Raw genomic sequence first — 18,733 nt, forward strand, 5'->3', positions numbered from 1 at the left:
ACTACACAGGTCAACAAAGCACCAATCAAGTATCGAGGTAAAGCGCGTGTTTTTATAAAAATGATGATAACGATGCAAATCACAAATTAATTTAAAAATATTAATTCAACATAATTTAAATAAATTGAAATTTAACGTAATAATAATAATAAAAAATTTTCTATTATTTTACGAATAAAATTTAAATCATAAACAGATGGTTAATTTTTAGACATTGATATTTACGATCTAAAATATAATTTTAATTTTTTTCACTATTTTGGAATAATCAATTTGAATTTTTAAAAACTGAGATAAGTTTAGTATTCAGTATATTTCAAAAAGTCTTTAGTAGTGAATTTCTTGAGCTTAAATAAATTTTTGAGAAACTCGATTGTCATATTTGATCCGCTATTTTGAATTTTAAGGAACTAACATCATATTCGTAATCAGCAACCCCGAAAACGCTTATACTGTGATTTTTGCCGAAAATAATCATTTTCTAGAAAATTTGATAGTTGTTTTGACAGCTGGCAATTGTCAAAATGTAAATCTGACATCATATTCGTAATTAACGACCCCGAAAACCCTTAAACTGTCCCTTTCACCTAAAATAATAGAATTTTAGAAAAGTTGACAGTTGGTTTGACAGCTATTAACTCTCAAATTGTCAATTCGACATCATATTCGTAATCAGTGAACTCGAAAACCCTTAAAAACATGTGCCACTTATTGATAATTATTATTACTACTTGGGAAACGTAAGATATTTTTTCTATGTTTAGGGCGCCATCTATGATTCGCCATTTTGAATTTTTAAAAATTGGTAAAAGATTTGTATTCAGTGGTTCAAAAACATTCAGTGAACGTGTCCGATAATTTGTTTTTGACATTGATCTGTGCACGCGAACTCACTGGTTTTTTTTCTCGAAACTATGACCTTTACTGAAGTTTTATAAGAGGGACATAAACGTCCCGCAGATGTTAGTGGGTTGATGTTTATTTGCAAAATGACGCGATTTTTTAATGATTTTTTAATAATTTTACAAATATTCAGAAAGGAAAACAATTTTTCCGACAGCTATCAAATATATATATCGTGCACTCGATTGTTAAACTTTAAACAAAAAATGATCCCCCTCTTCTCCAGACTTTAATTTTTTCAAAATGGCGTCCAAAAGTTCAAAAAATTATGAAAAATAATTTAAATGTGCCAAATTTTTTAAAGTCGACGAATTTAGCTAAAAATATTTACTTGGGGGTTTTCGGGGTCGTTGATTACGAATTTGAATAATCAAATTTTTTTTGTTTCTTTTCAAATCCTGATTATATTATTTTAATTACATTTATATATTATGTTGTGTTTTTTATTAACAAAATAAAAAATAAATAAAAAAGTAAATAAAATAATAAAATCAGAAATAGAATAGTAACACAAAAAACCAAAAACTATTTCAAAAAAAAAAATATTTATATTTCAAAAAAACAAAAAATTTTTTAAAAAATGATTCTTAATAACTATCTATTTCTCCGTGGTGAGAGTCGGGCAACACCAATTAGGACTAGGTGGTTAAAGATGTTATTGTAAATGCATTTAGCGATCTCGAAAACCCCCGAGTAAACATTTTTAGCTAAATTCTTTGACTTTAAAATTTTTTGATCGCCATATTGAATCCACCATTTTGATTTTTCAAATTCTGACATCAAATTCGTAATCAGCGACCCCGAAAACCCCCGAGTAAGCATTTTCAGCAAATTTGGACACAGTTTAAAAAATTTGGCACATTTAAATTAATTTTTTGAACTTTTCGACGCCATTTTGAAAAAATAAAAGTTTGGTGGAGAGGGGGAATATTTTTTGTTTAAAGTTTAACAATCGAGTGCACGATTTATATACTTGATAGCTGTCGGAAAAATTGTTTTCCTTTCGAAATATTTGTAAATTTATTAAAAAATCATTACAAAGTCGCGTCATTTTGCAAATAAACATTATTTAACATTTTTTAAGTCTTTTTTGATAGCATTTTCGGAAAGATCACACTCAAATACATTGGATGTAGATTTCCCGAAAAATTAAGATTTTTTCTGTAAAATATCATTCCTTGAATTTAGACTAAAATTTCAGTGTATTTGGGGCTTAAGGGGTTACACCACTTTGACCGCATGAAAAAATACGCGTTTTCAAGAATTTGTTTTGATAAACGGAAATTTTTTTACTAAAATTCAAATAAATAACGTTATTATGCTACTATTAAACTCTAAAAAAAATATTAAAGAAATTTTTTTTTGAATTGGCTGTTTGGCAGGTAATTTAGCGGAGCGGTCCAAACATCAATGGTCCTGCGGTGGCCCAGATAACTCACTCCAGATTTGAGCTAAAATAAAAAACCAAAAAGCTTTAGTTTCAGTATCCTAAAATCTAGAGAAATACGTAGTGATTTTTAAAAATATGCATTTTTGACAAAATGGCGTCGATTTAAATGAAAATATACGTTTTTTGGCCTAAATTTCGTTATTTAAAGATGTTCAGAAATTGTAAATATTAATATTTCGAAAAACCCCTACGTATTTCTGTAGATTTTGGGCTACAGAAACTAATGCTTTTTGGTTTTTTATTTTAGCTCAAATCTGGAGTGAGTTATCTGGGCCACCGCTGGACCATTGATTTTTCGAGCGCTCCGCTAAATCACTTGCCAAACAGACAATTTGAAAAAAAAAATTTTAATATTTTTTTAGAGTTTAATAGTAGCATAATAACATTATGTATTTGAATTTTTGTAAAAAAATTTCCGTTCATCAAAACAAATTCTTGAAAACAGGTATTTTCTCATGTGGTCAAAGTGGTGTAACCCCTTAATGGGTTAATGAGGGTATTGTTTGTGTTAAGTTTTCTGGGGCTCTAATACAGGTATATATACAGATATACAGGGTGTCTCAGTCATGGGTACATATTTTACGGAAAGAAATAAGACAAAAAGGCTTCTACAGTTATTCAAAATTTTTGTAATTTTTGCGTAAATTGCAATTGAAAATTTTTAAATTACACGTGGTGATTGGCCGCGCGAGCTCAGTGGGCCGGTGGGCAGGGCATAGCGCGCAGGAACTTTCCTGATTTTTCAAGCGTAGGCAAGTATAGTTTACGTGATGAGTTGAATTAATCCTGTGAAAAATACATACATTATGTATATGTATTTTTCAAAAGAATATTTTAACTACTTTTTTTTTTACTTTGAGAAATACACAATGTATGAATTTTTCAAAGGATTAATTCAACTAATCGCGTAAACTCTGCATGCCCACGCCTGGAAAATCAGGAAAGTTCCGGCGCGCTATGACCCACCCACCGGTCCACTAAGCTCGGGCGGCCAATCACTACGCGTAATTTTTGAATTTTCAATTGCAATTTACGCAATAACTATAAAATTTTTTGAAAAACTGTACAAGACTTTTTGTCTTATTTTTTCCCGTAGAATATGTACCTTTAATAAGTACACCCATGACTGGGACACCCTATATATTTATTTTTATTTTCAAAGCAAAAAGGAAGAACATTAAGATTTTAGACGAAGATGTCATTTTGAATTGTCTAGATAGAGAAATGCAATGTTAATCGAATAAGTACTTATGTTATATTCCTTGGTCTAAAAAAGAAAATTATGCGATACCTATTAATTCAGTTTTAGACTTTCTTTATAGCTTTTCCATGTGACAAAGGGAGAAGGTAATTATAACCTGGGTCCACAAAGTTATTAATTAATCCTCTTTAACAGATTGCAGGTCAAGCGAACCCTCATTTGCAAAATAAAGACATATCTTTGTCTCTCCATAACATGTTCTTCTCTTTGTCACCGAAAACACAGCAGGGGTGCGGACGAAAGAAATGAATGAACTGGCAAATTATTATTATCTTATAATTATAATAATCTCTGTATTCATTCCTTCATTCACATTTTCTTAGCACTTAAAACTCGTTATTATTAGATTATATATATTATATACATATATGGGGTAAAATTCCTGTAGCGAACTAAGTGAAAAAAAAGTTGATCGGATCGGTCTGTAACTTGCACATAGTTTAGCCCTAGGGGTGCCCAGGTGCGAATTTTCCGTCGGCCCATGGTTGGGCCAACTTTGCAAAAGTTGGGACAACTTCACCTGCCAAAGGGTGGGCCAACTAGCGAAATTATAACGGTTTACCACCCATTGGCATCGATGGTCGGGCCAACAACTCGTCCCAAGGTTGGTCCAACTCTAAAAGTGTATGTTGTACCAACTATAATTCTCATTGGTTGGCCCGACAATTTGTCCCAAAGTTGGTCCGACAACTTGTCCCAGAGTCGAACCAACTTTAAATGAGTATGTACCAAAAATATAAATAATTAAAAACATGAATTAATTATACAATTAGCACACTGGTAAGTTCTGAAGAATTTTACATATGTCCTTACTTATTAATATTAAACGCAATCTCCTAATACATTTTTGAAAATATCTAACGCTCGCTGGGATCGAACCCCTAACCTAACGCATCGCAGTCTTATACGCTAACCATTACGCTACGCTTACATGGGATTATTTTTCAGAAATGTATTTGAAAGCTGACTGAAGAAAATAATAGCTTAGGCAGCATTAGAAGAATAAAGAAACAATAATGATGCGGCACGACATACATATTTTAATAAAAAATATATTTAACAAAATTGATAAACGTTATTAAAAAATGAAATATTTTAAAACTAATGAAATGAGGATTATTCTGAATTTATTAATTAAAAGCTTATCAAATTCTGCATTTAACATGCCTATTATATGAAGTACTTTGAATTAACGAATTGTTAACAAATAATTAATAAAAACAATTTGGCCAACCATAGCGTTTAGGTCTTTTAAACTACGTTTGCCGAAGTTTTGCCGACGGTTGGCCCAACTCTGGTTTAAGTTGGGCCAACGGTTGGCTTTACTCAGCATGCCATAGTTGGCATGCAAAGTTGGCCCGACCTTGATTACTTGTAAATACCCAGGTTGGACCAACTTTGGTTACCAAGCTTCGCTTGCCAAAGTTAGGCCAACCTAGGCCCAACCATCCAACTCTGGCAGCCAGCCTAAATTCGCACCTGGGTAGCTGGACAAACTTTCCGACCATCGGGCCAATCTACACCCAAAGTTTGGCCAACCAAACTTTTTGAGTCTTTTAAAGTATGTCTCCCGTAGTTTTGCCGACGGTTAGTCCAACCTTCACCCAGAGTTTGACCAACCATAGCGTTTAAGTCTTTTAAACTACATTTGCCGAACTTTTGACGATGGTCGGGCCAACCTTCACCCAGTGTTTGGCCAACCATAGCGTTTAAGTCTTTTAAACTACATTTGCCGAAGTTTTGACGACGGTCGGGCCAACCATCACCCAGAGTTTGGCCAACCATAACGTTTAAGTCTTTTAAACTACGTTTGCCGAAGTTTTGACGACGGTTGGGCCAACCATCACCCAGAGTTTGGCCAACTATAGCGTTTGTCTTTTAAACTACGTTTGCCGAAGTTTTGACGACGGTCGGGCCAACCTTCACCCAGAGTTTGTCCAACCGAAGCATTTAAGTCTTTTAAACCAAGTTTCCCGAAGTTTTGCCGACGGTTGGCCCAACTCTGGTTTCAGTTGGGCCAACGGTTGGCTTTACTCAGCATGCCATAGTTGGCATGCAAAGTTGGCCCGACCTTGGTTACTTGTAAAGGTTGGAGGTTGGACCAGGTTGGACCAACTTTGGTTACCAAACTTCGCTTGCCAAAGTTAGGCCAACCTAGGCCCAACCATCCAACTCTGGCAGCCAGCCTAAATTCGCACCTGGGTGAGTAATTTAACCCCGAAGTATTGTTCGGTTTTTTCAAAAACTGTAGAAGAGGGAGGGAGTTGAATTTTTTTGAAAAATTTAAACAGTGAATTTTTGAAGACTTGTAACTTTTAAACAGAACGAAGAAGAAAAATTTGTCCCATATGTTTTCGAAAGGTTTTTTTTTGCTCTTTCGAATGGTGCAAAACTTTTTCTAAAAAATTCAAATTTTAACCCTTTTTTTGAAATTAAACATTTTTTCAAATTTTTTTTTAAGTTAGGTCCTTTTTATTTTTTTTATTTATTTTTTTTAAAAGCTAAAAATGTGTTTTTTCACCACAAAAAATATTGAGTTGTCCTTTTTTGTTATTTTCGAGATATTAATCAATTATACTTTTAGTAAAAAATGTGTACAAGATAAAATGTGAGCTTTTTTGAGACCTACAAGTTTCGTCTAAAACATTTTTCTAAATTTTGCTTTTTTTACGAGATAATCAGAAAAAGCCATGACTATATGATGATTTTTATGGTTTTGGGTGAAGTTCCAAAAGCGTCTCACCTCCGATCTTAATGAAACTTGGTATACTAACGTATTTTTGTACCCTGATTACGAAAATGATTGTGAAAATTGGCGCAAATGTGATTATCATGGTAAAAACAATAAAAAACACCATAAAATCATGTTTTTTTGCGATTGTCTCACAGTAAACTTGGTTGTCTCTTTTTCTATTGCAACGTTTTGATCCACATAAGTTATATCAAAAAGAGATCATTTTGTGTATCATTTTTAGAAATGATACACGAAACGGTCTCATTTTTTGATGCAAAAAATTTAATCAATTTATATCAATCATGGCCGAATTGAATCGACTCAAAATTAAACGAATTTTTTTCAGATATTTTGGTAATAGTACAATTGCGGAGACCATTGCACTATTTAATTTGAAAATGAAAATAACAGAAAATCAAAGACAATGTGCAATTCGATAATTAAAAAGTGACAGCTTATAAACATAACCTAAAATGCATGGGAAAAAATTTGTCGATAAAATCAATATAGCCGAGCTTTTTAGAAGGTAGATGGCAGCACTCATCTATTTTCTTTCTTTAAATTTTTTCTGAATCCTTTTTAAAAAAAGCAAAACTGCCATCTACCTTCTAAAAAGCTCGGCTATATTGATTTTATCGACAAATTTTTTCCCATGCATTTTAGGTTATGTTTATAAGCTGTCACTTTTTAATTATCGAATTGCACATTGTCTTTGATTTTCTGTTATTTTCATTTTCAAATTAAATAGTGAAATGGTCTCCGCAATTGTACTATTACCAAAATATCTGAAAAAAATTCGTTTAATTTTGAGTCGATTCAATTCGGCCATGATTGACATAAATTGATTAAATTTTTTGCATCAAAAAATGAGACCGTTTCGTGTATCATTTCTAAAAATGATACACAAAACGATCTCTTTTTGATATAACTTATGTGCATCAAAACGTTGCAAAGATTTGATGCAATTTTTGGTCTCAATTTGAGACTTTTAGGAAAACTGTGCTCTTAAAAATCGCAAAATTTCAAAAAATGTTTTAAATAAAAGTTGTAGGTCTAAAAAAACACACATTTTATGATTTATGCATTTTTTACCAAAAGTCGTTATTTTTCGAGAAAGTTCCGAAAAACCATAAAACATCATGAAAATGACGGAAAAAAGACTCAAAAAACAGTGCACATTATAAATAGAGGAAAATTTAGTACTTTTAAGTATATTATCGTATTTTTGTGCCCTGATTACGAAAATGATAGTGAAAATTGGCGTAAAATTGATTATCATAGTGAAAAACATAAAAAACACCATACAATCATGGTTTTTTGCGATTATTTCGTGAAAAACGCAAAAATTTTCGAAAAATGTTTCAAATAAAAGTTGTAGGTCTCAAAAAAACACACATTTTATAATTTATGCATTTTTTACCTAAAGTCGTAATTTTTCTAGAAAATTCCAAAAAAACATAAAACATCATGAAAACTGACGGAAAAAACAGTGCACATCATAACTAGAGGAAAAATTAAGACTTGTAAGTAAATAACCGCGTCATCAAATTGCGTAAACTGCTACTGTTGATCCCACCAACTTTGTCCGCACAATACTTTCGCCCATATCCACCCCCCCCCCACGCCAAGGTGTCTTTAAAATACGTAAAGAAAAGAACTTTACGCGGCCGAAGCCCGCGTCATTAAATTACGTTAACTGCTACTGTGGATCCCACCGACTTTGTCCATAGAATACATTCGGACATATCCACCCCACCCTTGCCAAGGTGTCTTTAAAATATGCAAGAACAGTACTTTACCGGGCCGAAGACCGCGTACTTCGTTTTCTGTGGACTGCAGCTTATGATCCCATCTGACTTTTTTTTACATTTACTTTCATTGACATTCATTATTTGTATATGGTACACTTAATGTAAATACATATACATATACGCGGTCCCCTTTAGTATTATAACATATCTTATTAGCCATAGTCATTTCTATGTATGTTTGACACTTTTTATAAAAAATGCATAAAACATAAAATGTGTGTTTTTTTTAGACCTACAACTTTTATTTGAAACATTTTTCGAAATTTTGCGATTTTTACGAGATAATTGCAAAAAACCATGATTTTGTGGTGTTTTTTATGGATTTTACCATGATAATCTCATTTGCGCCAATTTTCACTATCATTTTCGTAATCAGGGCACAAAAATACGCTAGTATACCAAGTTTCATTAAGATCGGAGGTGAGATGTTTTCGTAACCTATATATATCCATGGTTTTTACCATGATAATCAAATTTGATCATGAGGCTTTATGTCACAACTGTTCCAATTGTTTCACGAATTATCGGCCAGGAGTAAGTTGGTTCCTAAAATCTGTCGCTGGCTCCCGGACTATAATATGAATCCAAAGAAAAAGAAAAGTTATTTTTTGTCGAGTTAAATAATTAAATTTTTTTAAGTTTTTAGACATATTTATAACGTTTTTTTAATTTCTTCTGTTATAGCTTAAACAGTTTTTCGTAGAGCATCTTCATACCGATGAGGAAATTCGTCTGGTTTTAAGCGGATCAGGATATTTTGATGTTAGAGACAAGGACGACCAATGGATTCGAATTGAAGTGAAAGAAGGAGATTTAATTATAATCCCAAGTGGTATATATCACAGATTCACATTGGATATGAATGTAAGGCTTTCTGAAAAGGAATGTTTTTACTTTATGTAGGTTAAAATTCCTGTCCCTTGATTAAAAATAGAATTACAAACATAATTTTGCTAAAAGTTTGAGTTTTATGAAATTTCGATATATGTAAACGTTCACATGAAAAGGACCACTTCGGTACTATTTGACTTATCTGCATGAGTGTATGCTTGATTAAATATTTTGAAAAATTTGAGCGTTTTTCCCGAAAAATGTAATTTCAATTTTTACAATTTTTTATAGATTTGTTAATGTAGTGAAAACAGAAAATATAATATTCTTTATTAACATTATTAATTTTAAATTGCAAAACAAACATTTTTTAATCTAAATTAACATATTAAATATAAATATGGAGTTTGAGTCCGGGCTTGGCTAACGAGAAATACTACTCACGGAATAATTTATATTTTATTTTCAAATTTAAGTTTCGGCGAAATCCTTGAAAATTTATTTTAAACGGGGCAATTAAATTACCACGTTACAACGTTTACACTTACTTCATTTATTTTTCCGAAGGTTGTTTATGTTTGTACTTGAGCCAATGGCCAAGAAGCTTCATCAGTGTGAGGATTAACCGTTAAATGAGTTTACTGTTATTAAATATAATTAAATCAAATATTTGTATATAAAATTATAAGTGAATCAACATTCTGGTAAGTAAAATATATATACAAATTATTTTATATAATAAATTTCGTATATGAGAATAAATGGAATAAATGCACGTATATTTCAAAAAATGTATAGGTTATGTTGATGAGTTCAAAATTTAATTCTTTAAAAAAAGGTTTCTTTTATCGGTATATTTCACAAAAATTTTGAAAATCAAATACGAATCAAAATTTACAAGAGTTTAAATGTTTAAGGTAAAAATTTTTTTATTTTTCTCCCAGAAATCCAATTTACTTGAAAATGTTTATTTGCAGTTTTTGGGGTCGCTGATTACGAATCTAAAATCCGTTTTAAAAAATTCAAAATGGAGGATCCAATATATCCAATAAAGGCTAGATGTAATGCCGAATATTGAAAATAACTGAAAAAATAGAGAAGTAGCAGTGTTGAAAGTTACATCAACAAACCAAACATTACACATAAACAGCTGCGTCAAATTCACTGAAGAAGAAAAAATTAGAATTCTCCCGGAATCTTCACCTTCCTCTTCATTGTCGTGATAAGAATCGTATAAAAGAAAATTATTTCCACCGAGAGTTTGCTTGTATTGTTCCGGAATTTCTTCTAAATCAGTGATTCAAATAGGGTTGCCTTAAATATTTTTGCATAATGTTTGGCACATCTTTCCGCAGTTACTAAACTAGGATGAACTGAATCGGTAACCTGATAGATTTAAGTACGTAAAAACGTAGTTTTTCAAATTTTTGGTTCAAAAGTCCGCCATTTTTTTATTTTTTGGTTGAGAAAGTCACCACATATGACTATTGATTCAAAATGGCGGAATTGCAAAATAATCCGATTTATGATCAGATTTTTGTTATCCGGAATATTATTTATACGATTCCGGAGTTAGTCCAATTGTATGCAATTAAAGATTAAGAAATTTGTCTGGTCAGGGACGGAAATAATTTGTTTTTTACTACAAAGTCCGCAATTATTCCGAAATACTCCGAATTATGGTCAAGTTCAGGTCATCTGGAATAATTTCAACTATGTTTGAAAGCAATGCGGTTTAAGTATAAAGATGTGAATCCAGAATTAGTACGAGCTAATCCCGAGTTAGTCAGGTTGCATGAAACTATTGAATAAGAGATTAGTCTGGTCAAGTACGAAAATAATCGTATTTTATACTTTCAAATCCAGAATTATTGCAAAATAATCTCATTTATAATCAAGTTTATGTTATCCGGAATAAGTCCGGTTAAAGCTTAAATCAATATGGTTTTAGAATAAGTTGCGAATTTACTGATTTCCGATTGTTAAAGACGGAAGTTAATTAACAAAAATAAAATAAATTATTTAAAGAGAAAATAATAAAGTTAGAAATAATACTAATTTTTATTATTAACAATTCCGCTTATTTGGAAAGCGTAAATTGCTCTTTGCTAACAAAGTTAGATTAAGGTAGTGGACTGTCGCTTAGAATATTATACATTCAATAAACCCGGATAGACGGTATTTTAGTGAAAATGATCCAAAAGCGAGATATAATATAGACATCAAAAAAGGTGGTTGAGTAAATAGAAACGTAATTATCACAACAAAAGAAATCTGTTTATTCATTCAACCCCCAAAGATATTACATTCAATTTCTCAATTGATCCATAATAAAAATGATTACAATAAAAAAAACAGCTACTACTTTAAGCTACTTGAATTAGAAATTCAAGTCTCACAAAAAATCATTTATTGCAAGTACAATAAAGAGATCAATAATAAAAGAAAGATTTTAACAACAAGAAAATAATTCGTGCATTTGAAATAAGTGTGATAGTGTTTGTTTTATGAGATTCTGTAATTTTCAAATAGTGAATATAAATTCAGAGCAACTCACCTGAATAATAATAATTAAAATGATACAGAAAAGTATCAAATTACTTTCCTAACTTTTATGGAGTTTAAAACTCTTATTTGTTATACGACTCTGAGGTATGCGGAAGTCGTTCTTTTTACCTTCCTTTTATTTTATATATTTTCTTTTGACAAACTTGTATTATTTATTGTCCTTGAACAATTATTTCAATATTTCAAATTCTGTTTATTAAAAATTCAGAATATTGGGTTCACCAAACCTGAATTTTCAAACAGTTAATTTTGAGATATAAACAATTGTTGTAATAATAAATACTTTCAAAAATAGGAAAGGATTCTGCACTTTAACATTTATAACACTTTGTACTTGATTCAACGAACTTTTTATATGATAGTCGACTTCACAAATTGTGGAATATACACTTTATAATTTTAGATAATTTGACAATTTCAACCCTTACTGCGGGGAATAGACAATAATCTCAACCACTCTCAGTGGGAATAAAACTTTAAAATCATCCGTCTTTTTGCGGAAAATACATCCGCTCTGCGGGAAAAACAAATTAAGACTCCTTGAAGAATAATTCGGTGGCAACGATCACACCCTGTTTGTATGTTATGTTAAGTAGTAGGAGGGTTGGTTTTTCAATCAACACCTCGTTGTTTCCATGCAAGTTTTAGCAAACTTGCATTTTATTAGTGGCGTGATCGATTCAACCACCTGAGTTGCCTTTGTAATTTATATATGAGGCAAAATTCCTGAAATGTCCGAACAAAAAATTAAAAGTTCTCGAATTTAATCCATACTCTTCTAAAATGTTGTTATTGTTGGTGAAAGTCTAAAAATCAATTATTATTGAATTTAATAAAATAGTTTTTGAATTACAACGTTTTTAATTTTTGACTTTTGAAAAAAAAAATTTTTTTCAATGTACAATATTTATAAGTAGAATGCATAAAAGTTAACATATATATAATGATTTTTAAAGCTTTTTTGACGAGCTACACGCTGTTAATAAAAAATTTTTTTTTAAATAACATTTGACCTTGAAATTCAAGGTCAAAATGTTAATTTACGTTTATCTCAAAATCGGATTTTTTAAAATTATTTTTAACTATCTCAATGGAAAGCTTGACTAATTTCCTACAAAACATGTAATTTTCAGAGTGGGATCTTTTAAAGTTTTTGAGATATTAATTAATTAATTAATTAATGTTTATAACAAATGAAATATATTACAAACGAATAAAGTTACCTTAATTCTGAAGTTAGTAATTGAAAGTTAACGTAATTCCGCATCCAACGAGCCCTATATGAAGTATTTTGGATAAGTAGATTGTTAATAAACAATTAGTTAACATTGCAATTGTTTATTAACAATCTACTTATCCAAAATACTTCATATAGGGCTCGTTGGATGTGGAATTACCTTAACTTTCAATTGGTAAGTTCAGAATTACCATAACTTTATTTGTTTGTAAAATATTTTATTTTTTACTAACAACAAGCATCCAAAAGCCCTATATGAAGTATTTTTGTTCAATTTTAGTTAAATAACAATAAAAAATGAAATATCTTACAAACAAATAAAGTTATCATAAATCTAAACTAACCAATTGAAAGTTAAGCTAATTCCGCATCCAACGAGCCCTATATGAAGTATTTTGGATAAGTAGATTGGTTATAAACAATTGCAATGTTAACTAATTGTTTATTAACAATCTACTTATCCAAAATACTTCATATAGGGCTCGTTGGATGCGGAATTACGTTAACTTTCAATTACTAACTTCAGAATTACGGTAACTTTATTCGTTTGTAATATATTTCATTTGTTATAAACATTAATTAATTAATTAATTAATATCTCAAAAACTTTAAAAGATCCCACTCTGAAAATTACATGTTTTGTAGGAAATTAGTCAAGCTTTCCATTGAGATAGTTAAAAATAATTTTAAAAAATCCGATTTTTAAATAAACGTAAATTAACTAATAACTAATTGTTGATAACTAATTGTAATTCTATTGAGCACCTATTTTTAAAAATTAGCAGTTTTTCTCTTATTATTGGTACGGTCTACATACCCCCATGTGCAACGCTCGAGATTTATAATTGTTTGTGTCGTACTATTGAGGATACACTTGTGCCATTACAAAACTGCTCGCTCTGTCTGGTCGGCGATTTCAATATGCCATTTGCAAGGTGGAATTATAATAATAAAAATGAACCTTCATGTGCAATTAAACCTAATTTTCCCTTGAGGATGCATAATGATATAATTAATAATATTTCTGACACTTTAGATTTTTTGAACTTATCGCAGTATAATAATTTTCCTAATAAAGTCGGCTCAATTTTAGATTTAGTTCTTTGTAATTTTTCAAATTTAAATTTAGATTTATGCCTCGATCCACTGCTTCCTGTTGATGAATTTCACCCTACTTTAAAATTAACTTTAAATGTGAATGACTCTGTGACACCTAATAATAAATGTAATTCGCTCTATTCATTTTCAAAATATGACTTTAAAAACGCGCATTACGGTGAAATTATGAGACTTTTGGATGAAGTTGATTGGGAGAGTGCATTAAATGTTACTGATGTCAATAAGGCAATTGATATTTTTTACTACTATATTTACTCTGCGTTAAATTTATGTGTTCCTCTTAAAGTTATTAGACATAATAATTATCAACCCTGGTTTACCCATGAATTAAGAATGCTTGTATCGGATAAAAAAATTGCGCACTCAAAGTTTAAAAACTCTGGTCTATTGGCTGATTACGAATTATTTTCTGATTTGAGATCTCAGTGCAAAAATTTATCACGGCAATGTTATCATACGTACATAAAAAATACTGAAAGTGCATTATTAGATAATCCTAAAAAATTTTGGAGTTATGTCAATTCTCGCCGTAAAGTTGGAGGTATACCTGATCAAGTTTTTCTAGATAATAATATCGAGAGTGGCAATGTAAACATTGCAAATTTATTTGCTAAAAATTTTAAATCAGTGTATTTAGATAATAACTTCTCCAACTTTACACCTAATTCTATATTTCAGGATACTGTTGATATTGCTCCATTTACTTTTAACGAAAATGATATTGTTATCAAAATTAAAAATTTAGATATTAACAAGGGACCTGGAGCTGACGAGATACCTCCAATATTGATAAAGGCATGTTGCTCCTCTTTTGTTAAGCCTCTATCTCTCATTTTTAATAAGTCTCTCTCTTTAGGCATTTTTCCTTATGAATGGAAAAAAGGATTAATTATTCCTATTCATAAGTCGGATTCTGTTTCTGATGTGAAGAATTATAGGCCAATTACTATTCTGTCCACGCTTTCTAAAATTTTTGAAAGTCTTATTGCAGATATTCTTACTGCTTCAATTTCAAATTTGATAATTCAGGAGCAGCATGGCTTTGTTAAGGGAAGGTCAATTAACACTAATTTATGTATATTTTTAGATAATGTTATCAATGCGGTGGAATCTGGAAGCCAGGTTGACGTGATATATACAGACTTTGCCAAGGCCTTTGATAAAGTTGATCACGGTATTCTGGTGGCAAAGCTTAAGAACATTGGCATTCATGGAAATTTTTTGAGTTTGCTTTCCGATTATTTAAATTATAGACCTCATGTGGTACGCATTAATTCTGAATTTTCTGACCCATTTCTTGCAACTTCAGGAGTACCACAAGGATCAGTACTTGGTCCACTTTTATTTATTCTTCACATTAATGATATAGGCACAGCTCTTGACTCATGCTTATTTTCTTTGTATGCTGACGATTTAAAAATTTATAGAGTAATTAATAATCGAAGAGATTTTGACTTACTACAATCTGCAATAACTGGCCTATTGAAGTGGTGTGAAGAGAATAATTTTAAACTTAATGTTAATAAGTGTTCTGTTCTTTCTTTATCGCGGAAAAAAACAATATATAAACATGAATATCGAATTGGAAACAGTACTCTTTTAAGAGTTAATTCAATGTGTGACCTTGGTGTAACATTTTGTGAAAATTTATCATTTAATACTCATATTTCGAACACCACTAGTAAGGCACTCAGAGTTCTGGGCTTTGTCACCAGAAATGCTGGATTATTCAAAAGTCCCCTTGTTCTTAAGGTCCTGTTTTTTTCCTTGGTCAGGCCAATTATTGAGTTTGCATGGTTAATTTGGTTTCCATATTACGAATTGCATATCAAACGCATTGAAAGAATACAAAATCGTTTTCTTCGCTTCGCTTCTTTTTGCTTGGGATTCCCATTCGATCGCCTTAGTCATGATTATAGTGATATTAGAATCAATTTGAATATACCATTAATTTCGGATAGATTTCTGTATGCTGATTTACTCTTTCTTTATAAAATTTTACACGGATCAATCAACTGTACGGACATTATATCAAAATTTAACTTTTTTGTACCATCTTTTAGACTGAGATCTCAAAATATGTTTAAAATTCCCTTTCATAGAACTAACTACAGTAAATTTTCTGTTTTTAGTCGTTTAAGTAGTGAAGCGAATGACTTTTTCAACGATTTGAACTTCTTCGATTCCAATGATAATGCATTTGTTTCGAGTTTGCGCACATCAATATTAAAACTATAATAATATACTCTATGTACTATACACTATCACTGTATCTCTATAGGGCTATAAGCCCGTTGGTTCATTAAATAAATAAATAAATAAACATTTTGACCTTGAATTTCAAGGTCAAATGTTATTTTAAAAAAAAAAATTTTATTAACATCGTGTAGCTCGTCAAAAAAGCTTTAAAAATCATTATATATATGTTAACTTTTATGCATTCTACTTATAAATATTGTACATTGAAAAAAAATTTTTTTTCAAAAGTCAAAAATTAAAAACGTTGTAATTCAAAAACTATTTTATTAAATTCAATAATAATTGATTTTTAGACTTTCACCAACAATAACAACATTTTAGAAAAGTATGGATTAAATTCGAGAACTTTTAATTTTTTGTTCGGACATTTCAGGAATTTTGCCTCATATATTTCCTAATATTCCAGACTAATGTGGCAACTTCTATACATTGTAATTCCCACAATTAGCGAATTCTATTCACAATTTAGTTCGTGTTATTTCGCAATACGAAGTTCAATAATCTCAAATCATTTGGGAAATAACCATTGATTTTAAAATTAAAATAAATGAAAAATAAAATTATAAATAGTTATTAAATTAATTTGAAATATTATTTGAATATTTTAGTATCAGAAAATTTATATATGTGTGTGTTGTGTATGTTTTTGATGTATAATTGACAACATTTTTGTAGTATTAATTAACAAATATTATTTTTAATAAATAATATTTAACGAAAAAAATTAAAAATTTACGGAATTCCGTCCGTAACAAATACCCCCCTTTGTTCTGGCTGACGTCCCTTGGCAGCCTGTGTAGGCGTGATGTCATCTATTTATAATTTTTTTTTACCAAGAATCCTTTTGTGGTTTTACATTTTTAATGTTTACAAATTACCCAAGATCGTGAAATTGTTGTAGTTTGTAGAGTAGCTGAAATAAAATTTTAACGAAAACTGATTTTCCTTTTATAGTGGTAAATAGTCGTTTCCTCTTTTTTTTTGTTTTAGGAAGATTTTTAGGAAAAGGTCAAATTAGTTCTCGCCTGAAAAAATGTGTATAAAAAGAATACAAAAAAACTGATATTATTCTTAAAAATATAGAGAAACAAAAAGAATAAAAGCAAAATGATTAAATTTTTTTGTATTCTGATTAAGTTATAAATTGGTATATTAAAAAAATTAAAAGCTGATATTTTGTTAAGTTTGATTAATTTTAAAATTATTATATAATTAACATTTAAAAAGGTTTACTAATTTGCTGAATTTAAAAAAAATAACACATAAATTCAAGTGTATGGATGTATCTTAAAATAATTAAGAGAAATATATACTACAGATAAACAATTTGAATTTTCAAATTTGTATATTGATGTCACTGTTATGTCGTCAGTCGCAATTGTCGTATTAACGAGTTTATATATTTTATATAATTTAATTTTTTATAGTTGGAAAAAATTTAATGTTTAAAAAAAGGAACATACAAGAAATATTAATTTTTATCAGATAATTGTCCTAAAAAAAGGACTAACTTCATGAGAGTTGGAAAAGTCATAAAAACTTACAAAATTTTGATGCCAAGAAAGATTATATAGGTAAAACAAAAAAATTCGTCCCCAGCGGAGACAATGTGTTCAATATTTTTTCACAGTTTCTCACTTACTTTCGAAAAAAAGATTAAAATTTTAGAAATTTGAAATTGTACATAAATAATTGTTTCCTTTTAGAAATTTTCTAGTTATCTGGCTTAGTGCGTTCATTCCGCAAGTGGTTCCTCTATTTACAAAGAACACAGCGATTTCTAGTTTTATTTGACATATTATATAAAATGCAATTTTAAACTAGTTTTCCTTTTTAAAACTCCGCTTCCAGATTTTACAATTTTCATTTTTAAAGAAAACTTTAAAAGAGGAATAAATATTGTAAGTTATTTAAGAGGTTTTCCAATTGCACTGTACCGTCGGTAGGTTTTCATATATCTGTATAGTCATGGTAATGTCGTCATCTTGAAAATCAGAATCCTGGTTAACGTATTTTGATCCTTTTTTTAGCGCCCCTACTTATAACATATAATAGTGTCGATTTTCCGTGTCTTTTGAAAAGGGAAAAATTTACTGTTTCTATTCGGCGGACTTTAAGGTCCTGTTGTGGAGAGTATGTGAGTAAGTCAGCTGTTTCGATAAAAGTCAGTTAGTTTCTCTGTAACTCTTCTCGATCTACAATACCACCGTAATGAAGCGGGAACTTAGGGTTATAGGTAATAAAAAAATCAAATTTAAATTTTGACATTGGTTAAAACACATATTTAGGGGATTAAATTCATGCATCAATTTGCTTTCAAAGAGTACAGTCTTGTTAGAAAATATCTTTTTATAATGCTATTTTTCATTCACCAAATCTGTGAAACTAAGAAAATAGATAGGGCGAAAATTCTAATTTTCCTTTTTAATTCAAAACTACTATATCGCTGTCATAGTCTACCGTCGTATTGGAGTCTCATGTCCAGTCTCCATTGCGCGAGGTAAGGGGGTAACTCTACAAACTGGTTTTTTCTTCAAAATTGGGTTCACAAGATTGTGAT

At 30.2% G+C, this 18,733-nt stretch overlaps 1 protein-coding gene across 2 annotated transcripts in view; it reads left to right on the forward strand.

Annotated features, from left to right (window-relative positions):
* The window catches only part of LOC127291361 (acireductone dioxygenase), a 142,122-nt gene that overhangs the window by 71,871 nt on the left and 51,518 nt on the right, over positions 1-18,733 (forward strand). For both annotated transcript variants that reach the window (XM_051320447.1, XM_051320446.1), the window contains exon 3: positions 8,844-9,023. In XM_051320447.1, coding sequence (XP_051176404.1) covers positions 8,844-9,023 — 180 coding nt within the window. The remainder of the gene's footprint in view (positions 1-8,843; positions 9,024-18,733) is intronic.

This window comes from Leptopilina boulardi, unplaced genomic scaffold (assembly GCF_019393585.1).
Source record: "Leptopilina boulardi isolate dan_hultmark-lab unplaced genomic scaffold, ZJU_Lbou_2.1 LbouV2_134, whole genome shotgun sequence".
NCBI lineage: Eukaryota > Metazoa > Arthropoda > Insecta > Hymenoptera > Figitidae > Leptopilina > Leptopilina boulardi.